Source organism: Odocoileus virginianus, chromosome 9 (genome assembly GCF_023699985.2).
Source record: "Odocoileus virginianus isolate 20LAN1187 ecotype Illinois chromosome 9, Ovbor_1.2, whole genome shotgun sequence".
NCBI lineage: Eukaryota > Metazoa > Chordata > Mammalia > Artiodactyla > Cervidae > Odocoileus > Odocoileus virginianus.
This window is the reverse complement of record NC_069682.1, coordinates 74,355,646-74,378,945: the sequence shown is the minus strand read 5'-3', so window position 1 is coordinate 74,378,945 and position 23,300 is coordinate 74,355,646. Positions and strand designations below refer to the sequence as shown.

At 48.7% G+C, this 23,300-nt stretch overlaps 1 protein-coding gene across 2 annotated transcripts in view; it reads left to right on the top strand.

The window, feature by feature from the left end:
- Positions 1-23,300, top strand: part of SALL4 (spalt like transcription factor 4) — a 90,785-nt gene extending 67,485 nt beyond the window's left edge. The window contains exons 1-4 of one of the 2 annotated variants that reach the window (XM_020888881.2): positions 5,915-6,179; positions 16,127-18,469; positions 19,309-19,589; positions 21,206-23,300. In XM_020888881.2, the coding sequence (XP_020744540.2) occupies positions 6,050-6,179; positions 16,127-18,469; positions 19,309-19,589; positions 21,206-21,625 (3,174 nt within the window). In that variant the 5' untranslated portion in view covers positions 5,915-6,049 and the 3' untranslated portion in view covers positions 21,626-23,300. Of the gene's footprint in view, positions 1-5,914; positions 6,180-16,126; positions 18,470-19,308; positions 19,590-21,205 lie in introns of those variants that run through there. The other variant, XM_070472764.1, reaches the window with a different exon arrangement.

Sequence of the window (23,300 nt, the reverse complement as noted above, 5' to 3'; positions counted from 1 at the left end):
GAAGGCAATGGCAACCCACTCCAGTCCTCTTGCCTGGAAAATCCCATGGACAGAGGAGCCTGGTAGGCAGCAGTCCATGGGGTTGCTAAGAGTCGGACACGACTGAGCGACTTCACTTTCATGAAGTGGAGAAGGAAATGGCAACCCACTCCAGTACTCTTGCCTGGAGAATCCCAGGGATGGGGGAGCCTGGTGGGCTGCCATCTATGGGGTTGCACAGAGTTGGACACGACTGAAGTGACTTAGCAGCAGCAGCAGCAGCAATATGGCCAACCAGTCCATCCTAGAGGAGATCAGTCCTGGGTATTCATTGGAAGGACTGATGTTTAAGCTGAAACTCCAGTACTTTGGCCACCTGATGCAAAGAGCTGACTCATTTGAAAAGACCCTGATGCTGGGAAAGATTGAGGGCAGGAGGAGAAGGGGACGACAGAGGATGAGATGGTTGGATGGCATCACCAACTCAGTGGACATGGGTTTGGGTGGACTCTGGGAGTTGGTGATGGACAGGGAGGCCTGGCGTGTTGCAGTCCATGGGGTCGCAAAGAGTCGGACACAACTGAGCAACCGAACTGAAACTGAATATGGCCTTGAAAATCATATTACCTATAGACCTGGTTTCTCAGCTTGGCACTACCGACACGTAGCTCTTGGTTGTAGGTGGGCAGCGGTCCCGGGTTATTGTGGGGTATTAGCACGCTCTCCCCGCCTCAGCCTACTGTGTTGCGGCCTCTATCTCCTATGGAGCAGTAGCGCTTTTTCATTGCAGTGTGTCCCCAGGCGGTAGGGGAGGTCGAATCGCCCCTGACTGAGAACCACTGCCTTGGGTTTAGCAGCAGGGTCAGGCCTGGTCAGCCTTCTCTAGAGCATGTAAGTGCCCCAGACTCTGCCCTCCAGACCTGTAGGCATGGGCCACAGAGGGCCCATCAAGGGACTGAGGGACCAAAACATCCCAGTAGCCTCAACTTTCTCATTCCTAGTCCATTTCCTCTTCAACTGAAGTAACTGGGAGAAATTCCTGTTTTAGACAATTCATTCCTGCTTTAATGAACTTGCTGGAGTAGCTGTACTTTTTTTTTTTTCTCCTTTGAGTATGCAGTTGTGGGCTTCAATATATTAGAGGATATATTAACAGGGAAGACTAATTGGAGCTAGAAATTGTTCAATACCAATTTGGGATTGATAAAATGTTAACAAGCAGAGAGACATTAAAACAGGAATCAGGAGAGTATCATCATTTAAGTGGTGATTATTGCAATTAGCCAGATTTTGCAAATATAAATCATCTCAATAAAAGAGTTCTGGGCCAGGATGCTCAGAAGAGTGGACAGTCGGCCCCATAATAAAGCACTCCCAGTGAATGACAAAGATGAATTCTGAAGCAATTTTCCCTCAACTTCTAAATCTCTAGCTTTGAACTGCTGCTTCCTGACATACAAAACCTTCTATTTGAGGCAGGCAGATATCAAATCGATGAGTCCATAGCCTCCAAGAGGTTGGTCCATGTTGAGAAAAAAATCCACTCTTTTTACTTCCTGAATCCAAACCTTAGATTTCCCAAATTAAAGCAGCAGTGGTTACCACATTGGTCCGCTTAGCTATTTCCTGGTACAAATAATTAGGGGCCCAATGGGGCAATCCTGTCACAGTGGCAGACTGTGATTTATGGACACTAGCTTTGCCATTTCTGTCTTTTCAAGACTAAGATGCTGGGAATCCCACGCAGGAAAAAACACGCAGGTAATTACGGCTCTTTCAATTATATTTCAACCAAATATCTAAACGGAAGTCCAGATGGCTCAGTGGTAAAGAATCTGCCCACAATGCAGGAGACGTGGGTTCCATCCCTGGGTTAGGGAGATCTCCTGGAGGAGGACGTGGCAACCCACTCCAGTACTCTTGCTTGGGAAATCCCACGGACCAAGGAGCGTGAAGGGCTACAGTCCACGGGCTCGTAAAGGGTCGGACATCACTGAGCATTCAGCGTAACATAAATACCTGATCACCTTTTTAACAACAGCTTCATTTAGACATGCTGTACATATAAAATTCACCCATTATAAGTGTACACTTCAGTGATTTTTAATAAATATATGTGGTTGGGCAGCCATCAGTTTGTAATTGCCTTTTTTTCCAGTTGTGGTAAAACATACATACCATAAAATTTTTACCATTTGACCATCTTTAAGTGAACTCCTCAGTGGTAAGTAGAACATTTATATTATCGTGCAGTCTCCAGCACACTCTGCATCTTACAAAACTGAAACTCCGTACCCTTTAAACAACAACTCCCCATTTCCCTCTCCACCCAGCCCCTGGTGATCACCCCTCTACTTTCTGTCTCCATGAACGTGACTTCTCTAGGTACCTCATAGAACTGTATTTGTCCTTTCGGGACTGGTTTATTTCCCTTGGCGTAATATCTTCAAGGTTCATCCAGGCCGTAGCAAGTCAGAATTTCTTTCATTTCTAAGGGTGAATGATATTTCATTGTACGTAGACACCACGGTCTGTTCAGCCGTTTACTTGCTGATGGACTCTTGGGTTCTGTCCACCTTTTAATCCTGTGAATGATGCTACTATGAATATGCACGAACAATCTGTTGATGTCCCAGCTTTCAGTTCTTTCACATACCCAAAAGTGGAAATGCTGGATCCTATGGTAATTCTATTTTGATTTTTTAAGAAACCATGACAGTTGCACATTGTACATTTCCATCAGTGGTCAGTTCAGTTAATTTCAGTCGCTCAGTCGTGTCTGACTCTTTACGACCCCATGGACCGCAGCACACCAGGCCTCCCTGTCCATCACCAACTCCTGGAGCTTGCTCAAATTCATGTCCATTGAGACCGTGATGCCATCCAACCGTCTCGTCCTCTGTCGTCCCCTTCTCCTCCCGCCTTCAATCTTTCCCAGCATCAGGGTCTTTTCAAATGAGTCAGTTCTTCGCATCAGGTGGTCAAAGTATTGGAGTTTAAGCTTCAGCACCAGCTTCTCCATCAGTGGTAATTGGCTTTTAATACCCTGTTTTATATTCAGTCCCCCAAAATCCTTCTCCAAAGTCACTGGCTGTGACTTCCCTGTTCTGTTACGATGGCTGTGCTAGAGACACAGGGGTGGAGGTGTCTGCCCTTGTGGAGACTGCACTGGGCAAAAGCAATCATAAACGCATATACCATTCAATCTACAATTATACACTTTGAACTATGCTATAAAAGGAAAGAACTTGCTTCTAAAAGATTTACACTAATACGCAAGACTGTTCTAATTTGGATGAGAACAAACCAGTTTTAGGAAGAAAACTTCGAGCTGAGACTGGGGGCTTAGTAGAAATGGGCAGGTGAAGAGAGGCAAAGAATAGGAGGGGAGAAAGTTCCTTGCAGAACACAGCAGTGGTAGGATTCTGTGGACTTGGAAGGTTTGAGTTCCACAGACAGCTTTAACTGGAAAGTTCCTGAATTTATACGTTCATCATACATCTGTTAGTACCCAGGAGGCATTGGATGAAATGGGAATAAAAAAGGATTTTATTTATTTTTTTTTTGGCTCTACCACTTGATTGCTACCAACCCATCTCCCTCCACCCTCGGGCACACATGCTCAGTCAAGTAACCCCAAGAACTGCAGCATGCCAGGCTCCTCTGTCCATGGACTTTTCCAGGCAAGAATACTGGAGTGGGTTGCCATTTCCTTCTCCATAATAAATGATTTTAATGACGATAAAAATGGGATTATGTATCCCAAATACCCTTAGACACAATAAAGCCTCAGTGTTCATTGACTGCTTGTGTAAAAGAAGTCAATTTCCCAACAATTTCTGTCTGGGGCAAACAGGGAGAAGAACCTGATTATACATAAACCCAGTCATCTAACAAAAGGCATTACAAAGTTTAACCCTGTACAGTGATCTTTTTTTTTTTTCTTCTCTTCCCTGACTCTCATCACACGTGCATGTCTTTTGGTTGTTTATAAGGAATATTAAATAATCAAAAAATTACCTTGGCTTACAGACTAGCCTTCTGCACCACTCACCCTGCTCCGCTTTGTTCTAAGGTCTTACTTTGCCTCTGGTTTCTAGCTCCTGGCTGCAGCTCATCAGTAGGAGGTAGATTTGAAAAGTGTACTGGGTCTTTCTTTTCAATATTCACCTATATGTGAAATGAACTTTTCCTTAAACCACTAATATTTCACTAGCTGTAAGCCTCTATGCACACGCATTTACATTGGTAAATTACATGGCCTACCTTACACAGAAAAGGTGTTGGGAATATAAGCAGATTAGTCAGCCAGGCAGGCGTTAATTGGCTTTTTTACTCAGTATGAGAATGCTAAACAGCTTCCATGTATTATGAAACCAAATTCTTACATTTCCAACTTGGGCTGTTGACTGTAATTCTCTCTTTTCTGGTTGAGGGAACTTAAAACAATTCCAAGTATTCAAACAAAGACTCAAAAACTGGAGGTTAACCTTACTTCCTTCAGTAAGTTTTTATTGATGACCATGAATATGAAAAAGATGATCAAGCTGATTTATTTTCTGCCTTGGGTTGTCCAAACAACCAGGTGAACATATTTATCAGCTTAGCATTCTATTTTGCTTGCATTCCCGATGAGCTTACAAGAAACTGTTACAAGCTGGGAACCTGATGAATAACTAATCAAGAAAATGCAATGCACAAATGTGGAAGAAGGGTTTATAATTGCATAGTTCCCTACAATGGAGTCAGTGCTAAATTAAGACAGGCGGAGAGGAATCAGGGAATCACTGAGTCAAAGACTTCGAAGGCTGAATATTTCATCATTTACTCAACACTGAGTATTGATACCGTGCAAGGGAGTTAATGGAATAAAATACATGTTAATTTACTATAGGAATTCGTATACACACATACACAATTTTAGAAGATTTCAGGCGTCTCCAAGTCAGGGTGATGCAATCACTTTGAACTATATACATCTTTTCGATAGTAAAGTTGGTATAGAAAAAAAATTCCAATAATGGCTAGCTTGGCAACACCCAGTTTCTCTGACAATGCCCGTTGCTCAATCATGGGAGAGGTAAGAGGATTGTCTCAGTTATAAGATGTTAGCAGACGTTTATGGCTTGTGGAGGGAAAAAACACAACCTCTCCATGTTTTGATATTATCTCTGACTCTACTTGTTTTTAATCTACTTTTTCTATATTTAGTATCCAGTCATTTTGAAGTTTTTTTTTTTTTTTTTTAAATCAAGATCTGCACTGTGACAGAAAACCAGACTTTGCGCGTATGAATCTTGGAGGTTATTATTTAGCATTTAAAGGAAATAAATCATGGCGAGGGGCTACTCTGAAATTTGGGAAATTTGAAGGCCACTTTAAGGGTTGAGAGGAGGGGGGAAGGTTGAATATACCGCCATTCTTCGGATATCTCAAAACTCAATTTAAACATTTCAATGAAAAAGGAGATGGGAGGGGACAAGGGTCAAATCTCAGGGTTTTTTGTTTGTTTATTGTTTTGTTAGAGGTAAAAATTGAGACAAAATATTTCACTGGAAAGACCTTCCTCCCCAGCTTGCGCGGTTATCAACCTTACAAAAGTAATTTTTGGAGCACACTACCAAATACGCTTGTTCCAAAACTGTTACGGAAACTCCTAGTTTTTAGTAAGTACACAATTATTTTTCTCTTTCTCTCCCAGAACTCAGATAGCTGAAGCGAGGATGGTCCCCCCTCGGATTTCGCCCAGCACCCAGCCAATCTGAGCCCGAATGCTAATTAGTTGCTCTCCCTCGATGAACACGCCTTTGTCGCTTGTAGGGCCGGACTACAAAGCCCAGAATGCCTCGCCCCTCCCTGATCAATGAGGGCTTATTTAAATGATCTCTGAGGTCTTGGACCCAGGCCAATCAGCTGTCAGGGCTCATGATAAATCGCAATGCATTATTGATAATAATAATTACTGGGACATGCGCGTTCCGGCCGAAGGGGGGTAAATTTCCCAACTCCAGGAATTTGTGGCGGAGTGGGCAAATAACCGCGGCTCTCCAGGCGCCCCGATGCTCGCACCATGTCGAGGCGCAAGCAGGCGAAGCCCCAGCACATCAACTCGGAGGAGGATCAGGGCGAGCGGCAGCCGCAGCAGCCGGCCCCCGAGTCTGCAGATGCGGCCCCAGCGGCGCCGGCGGCGGGGGCGCCGGGTGAGTGGGGATGGGGGGCGCACGCCCCGGGCGGGCAGCTTCCTAGACGCTCGCCCGCCCGCCCCTCGGAGGCGCGGGCTTTGGCGAGGCCGCGGCTCCCTCCGCAGATTCGGGAACTTGGATCCGGGGGCTTAGTTCCAGGGGCTAACCGGCAGCCTGGTTCCCCACCCCCACCCCCGCTCGCGTTAATTTTACACTTTTTCTCGCTTCTCCTCTCTCGTGGAAGTTTCACCCCCAGGTCTTGCTCTTAGTGTAGGATTGACCCCGAGCCTCTGCCTGCCCCTCATTCCCGAGAGGTCCCCTTCTCCGCGTCCTCTGCCCCTCTCTTAATTGGCTGCACTCCCTCACTAGTAACCCCCCCCACTTGTAACTTAGGCTCCCCTCCTCCCCCCCTGGCGCCGCTTTTAAAAGAAAAGACGCCGGGGGTCCCCACTCTATTCCTTCACCCGTTGGGGGCTTTTCTAGGAGGCTGGGAAGGGGCGCACCCTGGGAAGACCCCCCGGGGGAGGCCGATCTGTTGCACGCGCCCCTCCCGTGCCGTGAGGGGGAGGGGGCGCGACCTCTCCGCACCCCCCAGGAGCTGGGGTGCGGGCCACCCGCGCTGCGGAGGGGACTGCGGGCCGGAAGAAGTGGAGGACGAGGGCACAAGATTGCCTTCTTTTCTGTTTCAAAAATTTCTTTTTTTGGTTTCCCTCTTTTCTCCCGGGGCTACGCCGCCTGCCGATCTTCGCCCTAACCTTTCGGGGCCTGACCTCCAGCCATCTTTGATTTCCGACTTCCTAAAAATAACCGCGGGCGGCGGGAGGGGTGCGGGCCCCGGGGCGCGAGGGTCGCGCGCGCTCTGCAACCCCGCTGGGGTGCACCCGCCTAGCGTTGCGCGTGGCTTTTCTGGCCCGCCCGCTTTCCGCAAAGCGCGCCCCGGGGGCCGGAGGGGAGAGGTCGCGCCAGGGCTGGGCGGTCGCGTCCAGGGCGAGCTCCCGGGGGCTGACCCGGCCCACGCTTCCGCGCCGCGCGTCTCCGGGGTCGGGAGGAGTTCGGGACCCCCAGCCCAGTCGGGAGCGGCCGAGCGGACTCCTCTCTCCCTAATCATTTAACCTCGGGGGCTTTAGGAGCGAGTCGCTTTCCCACTATCTCCCCTCCGCCCTGGCCCGCCAAATTGTCGCCTGATAAGTTTTTCGCGTACGTGTGGGGGGAGGGGGCGTCTTCAGTCTCCTCTCGGGCCTTGTTGGAGGCTTCGCTGCCCTCGCCGCCTGTTTTCTAATTTCCCAGCGGGTGATGGGGGTGCGCGCGGCAACCCCAGTCGCCCCAACCCACTACAGCGAGGGAAAGAGCCGTCGCCACTTTTTGGTTACCGTACCCTTTATTTCGGGGAGGGAATGGAATACATTTTCAATCTATAAGATAATGTAAATCCCTATCCTCCTCCCCGCTCCAAATCCCTACTCCCCCCCCCCCCCCACCCCCGCCACCAAATAATCTTTTTCTAGGGCAAGTTAAGGAGATCGGCTTGACCAAAGGGGCGACTCTGAGGTTTTGGGGGCGTCCAATGGTCAGGGCAGCACGCACCGGAGGTCGGAGGAAGGCGGCCTCTCTTTGTGCCTTGGGAGGGGGGTGGGGGGGAAAGGACGGAGAGGCTTCGTAGCCTGGCCCACCTGGAACAAAAGGGTTAACCCGCCGCCCGCCCGTTTCCTCCCGAGAAGGAGGGGCGAGCTCCTGGCTCTGACCCCTCCCCTGGTCCTGCTCTGACCTCCCCTTCCCCCTACCCGCTTCGTTTTGGGTGGGCGTACTCTTAGAGAGGCTTTTGGTGGGGTTTGGCACTTTAGGGGGAGCTGGTTACGGGGGGCGAGGGGACGTTCTTAAATGAACGCTAGCTGGAGTCGGCCACCAGTTAACCCGAGCTGGTTAGGATCGCGAGCCTGGCCGTGCGCTCCCTCCACAATTGGGGAGGGGGAGTTGCTATTGATCTCTGGGGTTGCGGTGGCCGCTGAGCTGCGCGCGGGCGTCCCCTGGAGGCCCAGCTGAGAACCTCGCGCTCGGCTGAGAGGCGGGTCCCTCGCAGGTACCGGCTCCCACCTGATGGGAGGGACGCGCTGGGGCCGGGGGTTGAAGAGCTCTGGGCTGGGCGCTCCTCGGGACTCTAGTCAGTTCCTTGTGCTCTCCCTGGCGGTGCTGAATTTTCTTTGCCAGGTGTTTAGAATTCTTGGAAAGAATTCTTCGGTCCTAGTATGGGTTTGCAGAGCCCCCAGTTGCCGCCGTGAAATAGAAGGTAGTGGCAGTGCATTCCCAAGTAGTCCGTTTTAATGGATACATTTTGTGTTTGAGCCCCTGTTTGTGTGTATGTATATGATTAAAAACATCCAGTTTAGACTGATCTTATTGTGCACAGCCGATTTGAGACCACTTAAAAAAGAAACGCACTTTTTGAGGGAGGAAAATGAAGTTTGGCCATTAGTTAGATCCAAGAAATCTGCAGGTGGTAAGGGGACTCGGGCCTTGTACAGGAAAATTAGCATTTTTTTCAAAAGAGGTTCAAATGCCCTTTGTGCTAAACTGGATTACAACCATCAACGATTAAGATTCCCCAATTTCAAATAACCTCCTAGCCTCAGTTTCTAAACTGAAATGACCTACATCGGCCGTAAAGAGTCAGAAGGGGACACTTGGGAGTTTCTGTTTTAATTGAGGGAAAGGGAAATCTTGGTGACAGTGGCCTCAGTAAATGTTGCAGGCCGAGTTTCTGTGTTTGCATCTGGCTTTCCCAAAGACGAGGGCTACAGCTTGCCCACGCCTCTTTGTTCCGTTAAAAAGAAGTTGCTCAGGTCCTAGCTGATCCTTCAAGCTCCTTCAGCCTTCCTCATGTTAGGGAGCCATCTTGGGAGGGAGGGATAGAGTTAATCTTCCTTCTTTTAGATGAAATGAAGTATTTTTGTAAGGTATAAGAGTGAGGTGTGCATTCCAATCTGGTTGTAAGACTTTCAGCTGTAAGCTTTGATTTCTGAGCTTCTGGGTCTTTCTCAGTACTAGGAAGATGAAACACCCTATTTAGATAGTTTCAACTATAGAAGGCCCACTGTGTGCTGGAAATGTGATGGGTAATTAATTTTATTCAAAATAACAATTAAAAAAAATTTGTGTCAAGACAGTTGAACTGCCAAACTGGGATAATTCTGCAGTTTTATCTGTAGTACACACCAGGCTGGAGACCTCACGTACATTACCTTTGCTTTTCGTTTTTGCTCAGTTTAAACTACAGCTCCTGGTTGCAATGGCTTGCCCAGAGTTTCCTTGTCCTGTTTGATTTGAGCCTTGCTCTAAATCCAAGAAGTTGTGTTTATTGTGGTTTTAGAGGAGTTGGTTATGGGATGGGATTTTCTATCAGTATTCTATCAGATGGAGGAGCCGGGCCGTTGTAGGCCTTAGAATAAGGGGTCCAGGAAGCAATTTGGAAATTAAACAGAGTTTGCATTTGGTGCTCTGGGCTTTACTGCTTTGGAAAGAATGATGGAAAGAGTTTAAGATGTCCCTTTTCATCATCCATCACCGGTGTGCTTTTGATTGCTTAAAAAAGCATCTAAACCATCTTTCGAAGCCTCTAAATCCAGATAAGAACTGCATCTCCCATCATCGCTATCCATTTTTTCCCCCCAAATTTCGAGTCCATGTCAGGTTTTGTTCGAAGGAGTTCTGGGGAAGGAGATAGCAAAAACTGCCTGCATGAAATTTACAACTTGCTTTTAAAAGATGAGCTCCATGGAGAAGGAAATGGCAACCCACTCCAGTATTCTTGCCTGGAAAAGTCCATGGACAGAGGAGCCTGGCGGGCTGCAGTCCATGGGGTTACATGACCGAGGGTGGAGGGAGATGGGTTGGTAGCAATAAACTGGTAGAACTAAAAAAAGATAAAAGATGAGCTCCAGTTGAGGCAGAATGGGATGTATCTAGCATAAACAGAGCTTGCACAGGTTAGCACAAAAAACTTTGATTCTTTTACTTCTTCCTTTTCAGCAAACTCGAGTTTTGATCCAAGACCGTTTGGAACAGTTTTTTTTTTTTTTATTAAATGGAAACTTAATTACAGCTCTAATTTGCCACCTACAAATTGAGTTAAAGGCATTTCTCACACTGCTGAATGCAGATGCAAAATTAAACTGGTTTAATTTTAAGCACTTTTTTTTTAACTGGTTCAGTACTTAAGCACATCTCAATTTCCTTTTGTTTTTTGGTAAGCAGTTATCCTGCTGGTGGGGGTGGGGTAAGAGATATTAAGTACTTTAGATAATCTATTTTTGTAGTTCTTTTAATATAGGAATGGGAGGGAAAAAAGATAAGCTTCAGGCATAATGCTTGTCTCAAGATATACAAGCATTTTCATAGGCTTCAGAATTTGATTGGCCTCTGGCAGATGAGCTTTTCTTGCTATACAATAGTAAGAGTATTTTCTATCCATTTGGCTGTGATTGAATCTAAGCCCCCTGCTGGGTTTACTGCATTCTTCCAACTTATTGGATAACTAGATGCTGAGAGATAACATTCCTAAAATTCGGGAGTGGGGGGTGGGGTGGAAGGATGGAAGATCTAGTTGCTGTAATCCCTCTGAACTTTGCTTTTTCCTTTTGGGAAGGGTTAACTTAAGCATACCCAGCGATTGTTCATAACAGAGTCCTCTTACTCTTGGGCAAATACGCTGTCAGTATTTGCCAATGGTGGTCTGGATGTCGAAGTACTTCACTGCACCAGCAAACAGCTCCTGCTGTGTGAAGAAGTGGGATGTTGCCAGTATTGCTTGGAGGCTGCAGAAAGGCGAGCCTGTGTATACAGTGCCGGCAAGCTGGTATTCGGGTTGTAAATCACTCTTGGGAACTGCTGGGTCCTTCTGGGGCAGGGAGCTTAACCTTTTTTGTGCCACAGTTCCCCTCCCCCAACAGAGTTATTGAAACGAGTACACAGAATTATTGAAATCCATAGAAATACCAAGGAAATAAATCGCATTGAGATACACTGAGCAAAAGTGATTGGAAACATTCATGATACAGTAATATGTGCTTCTTTATGAACACAGTAAAGAAGATCTAGCAGTCAGGTAACCAGAATTTCCAGTAACACAACCACATTAGCATAGTAGGAAGATACCTGCTTTCTGTTGATGACATAGGCACGGGCTCTGCAAATACTGCTGAGGTGTGTTCTCAATGTTCATAATGGAAAGAATACTGTCTGCATGGGGGTGAAGACTTTTTGGGGGGGAGAGGTAGACAAAAACGTAAATTTGGGACTTCCGTGGTGTTCCAGTTGTTAAGACTTCACGCTCCACTGCAGCGGGCATAGGTTCCTAAGATCCTGTGTGCTGTGGATCCTGGCCAAAAAAAAAAATTATGGGTACAGTGGTTTGTGGTCTTCCAAAGGATCATAGTGCATAGACAGATAGACAGTATGTTTGTGGTATTAAAGTTTTGGACTGGGTTGGGGGAGAGTAGGGGGAAAATGCTCTAAAAGCTTTCCTAGAGGGGTAAAATGAAGAAAAGAAAGTGTTCTAACAGAAAGAGTAATGAATGAGGCCACTAACTTTGGTGCCTTTTTAAATGCATTTAAGACTCGAGGCCCTGCTCTTGGGTTTTCTAGTGAACAGTGTGGCACCTCGAGTCATTTATTCTTGAGCCTGTTTCCGCGCTTGCACGCTGGAAGCACAGATGCTTGTCTATGCGGCTGCAAAGATAAATGAGTTAAGGTGTGAGTCTGCAGTGCGTGCTCTGTGGCAGTGTATGGGGGATGGTCATAGTTGTGCTTTGGCGCTAAACAAGCAGAATGGGCATTTGTACATGGGCTTTGCTAGAGGTTTCCAGAAGTAGTGTGGCTGAGACAAGGGGTGTGACATGCTAATTAAAAAAAAAAAAAAGCCAAAAGTGTATACATTTTGAAGTTTGTCTTCCACCCCAGACCCGTGCTCCAGAAGCCAGCGACCAGTCTCAGCATCTTATTTCAGAAGTTTCCCAGGGACATACTTCTATCTGTTCCCAAACATGGCGGTGGGGGTGGGGGGGGGAGCACGTTATCTGTACAGCCTGTTCTCTGCGCTTTTCCCCTCCTTTTGAAATCACTCTTGGGTGGTTGTCCTATAGAGCATGCACATATAGTGAAGAGCTACAGAGTAGTGCCTTTTTTCTGTACCCTGATTTATTTCATCAGAACCTTGCTGGTGGACCAGAGTGTGTCTATTTTTGTTTGGACTGTTCATTGCTGAAACCTGACCCTGGAATCACAGAAAGTAAATTCCAACTAAAGGAGTTGCTGGGTGGAAGCATTGCACTATAAGGATGATGGTGGTGGACTGTACTCTGAAGAAGTTGTATCTATTTATGCATTTACCTGGCTGGTCTATTTCCCTCCCAAGAGAAACCTCCTAAGTTTCCCGTGGAAAGTTCTTGACACATAATTGCCAGAGTCGCACTTCCAGAAAGATGGTGCCACTTAACCCACCTCCACAAGCTCCCCATTACAAATGTACCAGTAGATACACCAGCTTAATGATTCTGGGAACTGATGAATACTTTTAACTTGACTCTTGGGAGTATGGTTGCTTTAGAGCAGTTGTAGAGTTGGAAGGAAGGTGGTACCTACTTACTGTACCCCATGGAAATAGCTGGGGTGTATTGTGTCTTAACCCTTCCTGTCCCACCCCCCACCCCAACCTGCCCCCTCAAGTTTTCTTGCCCTCCCCAGGGGTTTCTGCAAGAGGCAAGATAGTTGCCATCTCAGTAAAAGAAACATACTAGGAGAGGAAGGAAGTGCAGGAATGAAGAGCTCAGAGGGAGGATCTGTGTCCAATGTGGGGCTTTTTAGCTGCACTACTTGGGGAAGTTAATGTCCTGTCCTCATTCTCCCCCTCTGTTAAATGTCATAGTCTCTTGTTAGTTGTTAATAACATAAATGACACCTGTACATAGTAAGTGCTCAACAGTTAATATGACTACATTTTTTATTGTGTTGTCTTGGGTAAGTCACATCTGGGAGTCTGTTTTTCTCATCTGTAAATGAGGCTGGTGTTTAACAGGAATGGACGAATGTAGCGTGGACCCCAGGGCACCTCGAGGTTCTAGTCTGGACCGTAGGGGACTGCCAGGCTGCTCCTCTTTGCATCGTCAGACCCCTAGCCCTGCCTTGCTCTCAGTAGGAAGTGAGAAGGATTGTTAAAATGAGTGAGGCTTTAAATGACTGTTATTAAGTCTTATTTTCAGCAGCCCTAGTTGCCCAGGTAACCAAGCCACTGAAATAGACAAGGTGAAGAAATTGATGTTCACTGAACACCTACAGTATCTGTACTTTCCCCAGATCCTAGGATGGCGCCACACTCGTAATCACCCCCCATTAATCACATTACTTAACCCAGGCATCTACCTTATGTAGCTGTCGTGATTGTACACATTTAATAGAAATCCTGAGGGGTAAACCTACCATATCAAACTTGTGAATAGTAGATTACTATAATTTCTTTTCTTTTCCTTGGCTCACCCCACCCCACATATACCTTGCTAAACTTCTGATTATTACCTAGTCTGAAATTAGGAAAGATCAAGTCAATTTATTAAGGTTATGCTGTGGAAATTTAAAAGAACCAGTGTTTCAAAGTCTGTTGGGAAGTACAGATCTTTCTTAAGTATACTGTTTCAAGATCAGTCGCTCCCCCAAATTGTTGACTGACTCCTCAGTCAAAACTCATGGTGTTGGGAAATATAATCACCCAAGAAGAGGCAAAATAGGTTCATTTTCTTTTAAAAAGTGATTATTTAAAAAATAAATGAATACTTCCTGACATCCTGGCTATTTCCCCATTCATTTGTACATTTCAAATAGGTGTTTTTTGTTTTAAACAAAAACTGTCACTTGTTGCACATTGTTCTGTAACCTACTTCCACCTAACTTCTGTCTCCAAATCAGGACATGTGGAAATTCTACATTGTTTTCATACTGTGGGTATACTAAAATTTATATCCCATACTCCCCCCCCCCCCCTTTTGTGGCTATAAACATTTCTGTGAAAAACACCCGTCTTCCTAGGTGGATCTTTGCATCCATATGCAAAGGTCTGTGATTTAGCTCAGCACACCTGGGGTTGCTGGGTCTGAGGTGTGCCTGTGTGACTTCTCAGGTCAGGGTGTACATACAACAGAACAGCCAGGAAATGAAAACAGTCAAGTAATTTACAGAGTCTCCACTCACCAGGGCCCAGGCATCTGGCTAAAGCATGGCTGCCCAATAGCTGTTTCAACATGCAGACCGGCAGTCACTGTGAAGGAAGTGGGACCCAACTGGCAAAAGAAACCCAGGGACCAATCATTTCTAGGAAAAGAACTGCCCAGAATATGAAGGTTGTTTGATTTAATGTAACAGCAGTAGAAGCTGCAAATGGAGGGCGAGGAATAAATTCCCATCATTCCATCCCTTCCCTCTTTTCTTGGGCTTCGTTCTTTGTTTAATGGCTTAATAATCCTTTAATGTCATGCTGTGGCATTTCTACAGGTTTTCCATAATCAGGAAGGTCAGTAAAGTCTTTTTCTTGGACATGCAATTTTTCCTTTTTTTTTTTTTCCCCCAGTGTTTTTTTTTTTTTCCTCACACATAAAAATCATTCCTCGGAATATCGGCTTCATCTTATTTAGGTCTCCATATTTTAGGTGAATTTAGTACCACCGTCATAGTTCTTGGCACCTTTAAACTTCCAGCATCTCTGGTGGGAAGGTACAGTTACCACATTGTCTGAAGGAGTGATTTATTGCAGTTTTATTTTTGATGGACCCAGGGTGGAGATGAACAGCAGGCTTCCAGTGTCATTTTAATGGATGACATGCAATCCATTTGCTTTTGTAAGCCAGCTCTGAGGTGGGGCAGAGAGCTCCGTGGGGATTATTCTAATAAATTATATTGAGTTTCCCAGCACTGCCTTAATAATAAGTTGGTACAGATTACTAGATGGCCAGTGCAGGAGATGCAAGAGACCCGGCTTCAATCCCTGGGTTGGGAATATCTCCTGGAGAAGGAAATGGCAACCCTCTCCAGTATTCATACCTGGAAAATTCCATGGACCGAGGAGCCTGGTGGGCTACAGCCATGGGGTCGCAAAGAGTCGAACGTGACTTAGTGAATGAGCACACACTAGACAAGTCTGTTTGCACTGTTCTGGAGGCTGGACCCCTGAGACTAAGGAGCAGCAGGTCCTTTTCTCTTGGAGGCAAGAGAAGGGGAGTGTGTACCATGCACCCTCCTTACTGCCTTCTGTTGGGTCCAGCATCCTTGGCTTAGAGCTTTGTAACTCCTGCCTTGGCCTCACGTGGCCTTATTCTGTCTCATGTCTTTTTTAGGAAAATTTCGGTTTATTTTTGGCTGCCCTGGGTCTCTGTTGCTGCGTGCCGGCTTTCTCTAGTTGCGGTGCAAGGGCTTGGCTTCATTGTGGTGTGGTTTCTGGTTGCAGAACATGGGCTCTAGGCCCACAGGCTCAGTGGTTGTGGCACATGGGCTTTTATTGATTCAAGGCATGTAGAATGTTCCTGGACCAGGGGTTGAACCTGTGTCCCCTGCCTTGGCAGGTGGATTCTTAACCACTAGACCACCAGGGAAGTTTTCCTGTCCCTTTTCTCTTTAGAGACACCAGGCATTGGGCTTGGGATTCACCCTAATTACAGCTGCACAGAGCCCTCTCTCCGTCCTCCCCCAGGAGACCACATGCACAGGGGAGCGGGTTAGGATTGGACATTTGGGGGTTGATTCCACCCACTACATGAATGGTTGGCTCACTGAGACCCTCATTCCCTTCCATGGTCTAATTGTTAGGACACAGATAATGAAGACCTCTGAATTCTGAGTTGTGGTCTCCGTCCCCCCCCCCCCCCCCCCCACCCCAATCGCCCGGCGTCCTTCCTAGGGTGGAGTTCTCATCTCCTTCTCTCTTCTCGCAGGTGCTCCAATGAAATACACCAGCGGCAGCGACGAGCTGAATGGGGACGGAGCAGGGATAAAGCGGCCCCGGCGGGAGGAGACCCACGTCTGCGAGAAATGCTGCGCCGAGTTCTTCAGCTTCTCGGAGTTCTTAGACCACAAGAAAAATTGCACTAAAACGCCCCCCGTGCTCATCCTGAAGGACAGTGAGGGGCCGATGTCGTCCGAAGACTTGTCGGGGACTGTGCTCAGCCCGCAGCCGCCCAGCCCGGGCCGGAGGGAGGGCCACCGGGACGACGGCGGCGGCGGGGGCCCCGGGGAGGCGAGGGAGAAGCCGGGGGCGGAGTCCGTTCTGTACCTGAAGACGGAGGCCGCCCTGCCGCCCGCGCCGCAGGACATAAGCTACTTACCCAAAGGCAAGGTGGCCAGCACCAACGTCACGCTTCAGGCGCTGCGCGGCACCAAGGTGGCCGTGAACCAGCGCGGCGCCGACGCGCCCCCGGCGCCCCTGCCCGGTGCCGGCAGCCTGCCCTGGGTCCTGGAGCAGATCCTGTGCCTCCAGCAGCAGCAGCTGCAGCAGATCCAGCTCACGGAGCAGATCCGGGTGCAGGTGAACATGTGGGCCTCGCACGCCCTCCACGCCGGCCACGCGGCCGACTCGCTGAAGACGCTCGGGGGCCACGTGTCGCAGCAGGTGTCGGCGGCCGTGGCCCTGCTCAGCCAGAAGGCGGGGAGCGCCGGGCTGCCCCTGGACGCCCTGAAGCCCGCCAAGCTACCTCACGCCAACGTCCCTTCCGCCGGCGGCTCCGCCTCCCCGGGGCTGCCGCCCTTCGCCCTGAAGCCGGACGCCCCCCGGGTGCTGCCCGGCGTCCTGTCGCGCCTCCCCGGGGCGCTGCTGCCCCAGGCCCCGGGCTCCGTGCTCTTCCAGAGCCCCTTCTCCGCGGTGGCCTTAGACCCGTCCAAGAAAGGCAAGGGGAAGCCGCCGAGCGTCTCCCCGGTGGAGGTCCAACTCAAGGACGAGGCGCTATGCCGGCACAAGTGTAAGTACTGCAGCAAGGTTTTCGGGACTGATAGCTCCTTGCAGATCCACCTCCGCTCCCACACCGGAGAGAGACCCTTCGTGTGCCCCGTGTGCGGCCACCGCTTCACCACCAAGGGCAACCTCAAGGTGCACTTCCACCGGCATCCCCAGGTGAAGGCAAACCCCCAGCTGTTTGCCGACTTCCACGACAAGACGGCGGTGGGCAGCGGCCTTCCCTTCGCGCTGCCCGGCCCCGCCCCCCTCGAGGAAGCCGGGCTCTCCCTAGACAGCAAACCCGCGCTCGCGGCGGGGACCCCCAGTGTCGTAGGGCTAGCTCAGAATCTCCCCTCGGGGCCTCACCCCAAGGACGTCTCGGGGGGCCCGTTGCCCGGCGACCTGCAGCCCGGGCCCTCTCCGGAAAGTGAGGATGGCTCCATCCTGTCCGGGGTGGGGCCGACCCATCCCTCCCCCAGGGTCGGAGGCTTCCCAGGGGGTGGGCCGCCCGAGCCGGGATCGGAGACCCTGAAGCTGCAGCGGCTGGTGGAGAACATAGACAAGGCCACCAACGACCCCAACGAGTGTCTCATCTGCCACCGCGTCCTCAGCTGCCAGAGCTCGCTCAAGATGCACTACCGTACGCACACCGGGGAGAGGCCCTTCCCCTGCAAGGTCTGCGGCCGCGCCTTCTCCACCAAAGGCAACCTGAAGACGCACCTGGGGGTGCACCGCACCAGCGCGTCGGTGAAGACGCAGCACTCCTGCCCGATCTGCCAGAAGAAGTTCACCAACGCGGTCCTGCTGCAGCAGCACATCCGCATGCACATGGGCGGCCAGATCCCCAACACGCCTCTGCCCGAGAGCCCCTGCGAGTTCGCGGGCCCCGAGCCCGCGGCGGCCGGGGAAAACAGCAGCCCCGGCGCGCCCCCTCACGACGGGGTCGTGGAAGCCATCGACGTAGATGAAGTCTGCCCCCAGGAGGCCCTCGGCAGCTCCTCGAGGGTCCCCGGGCCCCTCGCCAGCGTCCACGCGGTGTCCCCTACCCCGGGGCTGGCCACGGCGGCTTCGCTGGACGCCCCAGTGAAGGCGGGGCTCGCCGCGCTCGTCCTGCAGCGGCAGGGCAGCCGAGAAAACGGGTCCGCGGAGAGCGATGGCCTAACCAACGACGACGCCTCCTCGGTGATGGGCGACCCCGAGTGCGCCAGCCGAAGCCCAGACGTTCTGGAGAGCACGTCCTTCCAGGCGGTCTCGCCGGCCCATAGCCAGGCGGAGAGCGTCAAGTCCAAGTCTCCGGACGCAGACGGCAAAGGGGACGGCTCCGAGAGCAGCCGCACAGAGATGGAAGGTGATAGAGCTTTGGATTTCACTTAGGTCCATTCTGGGTTCGAGGTCATCCGGAAGGAACCTGGGGGCACCTCGACCGATGGAGAGTGAACTAGCTCCTCTGTAGGGCAGTTAGTGACTACCTCTGTCGTAGTCCTGACATGCTTTTCACTTAGGACAGTTCTTGCAGGTTGGGCGTGGACAGTTTACTTTGCTTGGTTTTGATCTTTGTGTTGGAGGCCCATGGTGGCCACATGGGAATTCTTTTAAGTTAATGCTCTCTTAGAAGACTGTTTTGAGGAAGTGGACGCCAGTGAGATAATTCATAGTTCCTTGATTCAGAGATCCCACTCCCTAATACAAGAATCCCAGATGAGTAATTCTTGAGGGAGAAAAGAGAATCTAACCTATTTTAAATTGTGGGGTGCCTGTTGATGGCATTAATGGTCGAATGGGGGAACACTATTGTAGAATCGGAAAGATGGTGTCAGAGCAGACTTTAAAGGTAACTTGATGTGGCAATTGAACTTGGAATTGCGTTGCATGTGTTTCTGATGCCGATACCTTTTAAAAGCCAAAATACTGGGTTGGCCAAAAAGTCTGTTTGGGCGTGCCCATCTCTTTTGGAGAAACCCGAACGAATTTTTTGGCTCACCCAATAGGAAAATTCTTTTAAGTTTCGGAGTCGTTATTCTCTGTGTAGCTAAATAAGTAAGAAGAAAGTTGCTTCCAAGGTGTGAATTTCCTGAAAGGTGTTTCCAGACTCTCAAAAGGCGGGGCAGTGGTAGTCAAAACTCCTTTCTTGGTTTGAGGAATGAGTGATGACGCGATGATAAAAGTTTTTTTTTTTCTTGTGCACAGGTCGGAGCAGCGTTCCATTGACATTTATCCGAGCCCAGCCGACCTATGTCAAAGTTGAAGTTCCTGGTGGGTTTGTGGGTCCCGCGACCATGTCCCCAGGTATGACGCCTTTGCTAGCGGCTCAGCCCCGACGACAGGCCAAGCAGCACGGCTGCACGAGGTGTGGGAAGAACTTCTCATCGGCCAGCGCGCTTCAGATCCACGAGCGGACTCACACCGGGGAGAAACCCTTCGTGTGCAACATATGCGGGCGTGCTTTCACCACCAAAGGCAACTTGAAGGTGAGCTTCCTTTGGGCTTCAGCAGGGAGGGGGTCTCAGTGTTAAGCAGCAACATTCACCCATAATAAATCCTTCTATCAGGGCCAAGTGGGATATTACATCGTGCAGTCTCAAAACTGGCTCTTGAAATAGTATTTCTTAAAAAGGAATAGTGGATAGGACTGCGTGCTTCCACTGCTGGACCCCAGGTTCAAGCCCAGGGTGGGGAACTAAGAGCCTCCCAGCTGTGCAGTGCAGTTAAAAAAACCAAAAGAAACAGGTTTCTCACATTAGAAGATCTCTGAAGTTGGGATGTTAGTTGCCTTCATAAAATCCTGCAGATCTGGAAACATAATGATTGTCATGTTCGTAATATAAAATGGATAAGTCCCTTATGGGTTTGTCTTGTGCTTTGAGACTTGATGACTGCCTACCACGGTCTTCAACTTTTTATTTTAAAAAAGGGATTTGAAAACTCAAAAGCCAAACTGGGAAAATAATTGCAGAAAGGAGGCTGGGTTGAAGAAGCAGGAGGCAGTCGAGTGTCTTTGCTCTTCAGAAGAGTCCCTGTCCTGTTTCCCACCGTAAGTGAAATAACATTCATTCCTGGTGGCCTCTGTAACCTTCCCAGCTAGGCTTATTTTTTCCTCAGCAAGGATTGCTTCTGTTGACACTATGTATTTAGGATGTCAGCTCCCTCAGGGCAGGGTCTGTTTTGTTCAAAAGTTAATTTTTTTAACTCAAATTTTTTATTTGGGTCAGTTCCCACAAAGGGGGAAGTTGCACAGAGATGCTCACACACTGCTAATTTCTCCCAGTGGTAGAATTTTAATTTTGCTCAGCTGTAGAATAAACGGGCTTTTCAGGTGGTGCTAGTGGTAAAGAACCCACCTGCCAATGCGGGAAACATACAAGAGATGTGGGTTTGATCCCTGGGTCAGGCAGGTCCCCTGCAGGAGGGCATGGCAACCCACTCCAGTATTCTTGCCTGGAGAATCCCATGGACAGAGGAGCCTGGAGGGCTTCAGTCCATGGGGTTGGTCGCAAAGAGTTGGACATGGCTGAATCAACTTAGCATTTGTGCATAGAATCAGTAATAACCAGGGTATCGACACTGATGTACGCTACTGGTCTCCCGTATTTTCCCATTTCCGTTGTGCCCAGTCTCTATGCCTTAGGTTCCATACCATTTGTTAGCTCTGTAGGTTTGTGTGTTAAACACATTGTAACCCTAGCACCCGAAACAACACTCTACTACCTAGTAGGTGTTGACAGAAGTGCCCGTGAATAGTGGGATGGGGAACATTGGAGTGTGTGTCCCCCACTTCGTTTGCCTCTAGGCAGGAATGTGGGTCCATTGTTGCTAGACGGTCTTGTTGGATTTTTTAATATGAAATCTAATCTTTTTCTCTTGGCTGCTCTCTGTAGCTTGTGAGATCCTAGTTCCTTGATACAGGGTTTTAACCTGTGCCCCTTGCAGTGGGAGCATGGAGCCGTAACCAGTGGACCACAAGGGAGTTTTCTGACACCTAATTTTAAACTAGAAGTTTAGGTGGACCAAACCTGTGGGCAGACTTGACTTTGGCCCACACGCCAAAACCTGTTTGGTGGAAACCTTTCTGCCCCTCTTCCCACAGGTCCATTATATGACACACGGGGCCAACAACAGCTCGGCGCGCCGTGGCCGGAAGCTGGCCATCGAGAACACCATGGCTCTGTTAGGCACGGACGGAAAGCGGGTCCCCGAGATGTTTCCCAAGGAAATCGCGGCCCCTTCGGTGAGCGTGGACCCCGTCGTGTGGCACCAGTATGCCACCATGCTCAACGGCGGTCTGGCCATGAAGACCAACGAGATCTCCGTAATTCAGAGTGGTGGCATCCCCACCCTCCCCGTGTCCCTGGGGGCCAGCTCCGTGCTGAGTAACACGGCCGCCTCCAAGATCGATGGCTCCCAGTCTGCCGTCAGTGCCGAAGTGGAGAAGCCAGGGACGGCCGACAATGTCCCCAAACACCAGTTCCCGCACCTCCTGGAAGAAAACAAGATCGCAGTCAGCTAAGCCGCAGGAGGATGCACCTCCGAGAGCAGTGCAGGCAGTGACCTCTCTAGAGAACTGTATCTTTTTGTTCTCTCTCTCTCTCTCTTTTTTAAGGCCCCCATCTCCTCCAGTTTTCTTCCTGATGTGCAAATAATGTTTACAGTTGTGACCACAACCTCAGGCACGTCTTACAATCACAATGTTGCTATGCTGCTTTGCAAAAAAAGAAAAGAGAGGAAAAAAAAAAATTCTTACTAAAACAAATACTAGTATTTTTTTAAATTTTGGAAAAAAGCGGGTCTTGCAAAGTAGTTTTGTTACTTGCAACAAACTATATACATAAAAACCTTTGTACAACCTCGAGTAACTGTTTCCAAAGATGGTCACCTCTTTCAAGTTGGAAGGTATTGAACCACCATGGAGAAGACACCTGTTTCACCTGCTTGGGGGGTGGAGTGGTGGGGGTGGGGGGCAGCTGTATACTTAATTCTGCGGGGACTGTATGCGGGTAAATGGACAAGGTCTGTCGTCTGTTTCGGGACCTGTTTTTGTATTCTCCCAACCCTGCACCCATTTTTCTTTTGTTTTTCTGAATGTATTTTTTTTTTTTTTTTTTTTGGAAAACCAAGGTTGTAGAATTCCAAAGTGTTTTTCAACCTTGGAACCTTAAGTAGGATGCCCTCAAGTGGACTGATTTTAGTCCTTAGAGAGTCAGTGTGTGTGTTGCTGCTTATTTAAATACAGTTCAGTTGGAGCCTCAAGAGTGCCAAGGTTCTCTCTACCCTTCCAGATGCCGCCTTCTTCCTAAAACCAGGAGAGGTGAACACCTGAGCAGGGAATCTCAGGTGATGTAATTTAGTTCACCAGTGCCTGCTCTGTTGAAGAGCTCGGTGTCCATTCTTGAAACAAACTCATGGAAGGGCATGTTTTCTTATTATATACTAAAAAGTTCTTATACTAGTTTGTACCAACATTTCCTTGATTGTGACTTATGCCAAGTAATTATGAAGATTTTTTTTGTTTTCTTCTGAGTATTGCATGAAGGCTACCAAGTTGGGACAGGCGAGTCCTGGATGTGAAAGCTTTAATTTATCTACCTCATTCATGTGTTATTTTTGTAGCTATAGTCTCTATTTTCCTATTGGATGACCGCTGAAGTGTTCCTAGACCCTATCGTAAACCTAAGAGTTGATGTATTGGTGGCAGCAGCTGGAAGTTCAAGATGTTGTTGTGATTCTTTTTTTCCTTCTTAATCCCCCCTTTTGTATATGTGATATTAAGCAGACGATGAAGCGTTCCTCTGGAAGATTTAACAAGCAAGGAGAAAGACCCACATTTCTGGGCGGAGAAGTCTTAGCCCCCTCTGTTTGGAAGAGTGGATTGTGGCTCTTCTCAAGTCTGTCTCTTGGTAATTGCACCTGACTTTAGGATTCCCCCCCCACCCCCCCAAATTTTTTTGTTTTGTTTTGCCGAATTGTGCCTTTCCTTCTGGAATTGTAAGTGAACACAATAATAGTACCTGTTTACACTGTGAAGCGGATATTGTTACAGAAGATAGACCAGAGGCTTTCTCACTTGTTAAGCTTAATAATGCCTTGTGAATGTATGATCTACGGAGAAACCCCTGTAGTTTTTACCTGCTGATGCTGTCTGTCTGTTGGAGAATAAATTTTGAATGGTTCTTTTTTTTTCACCA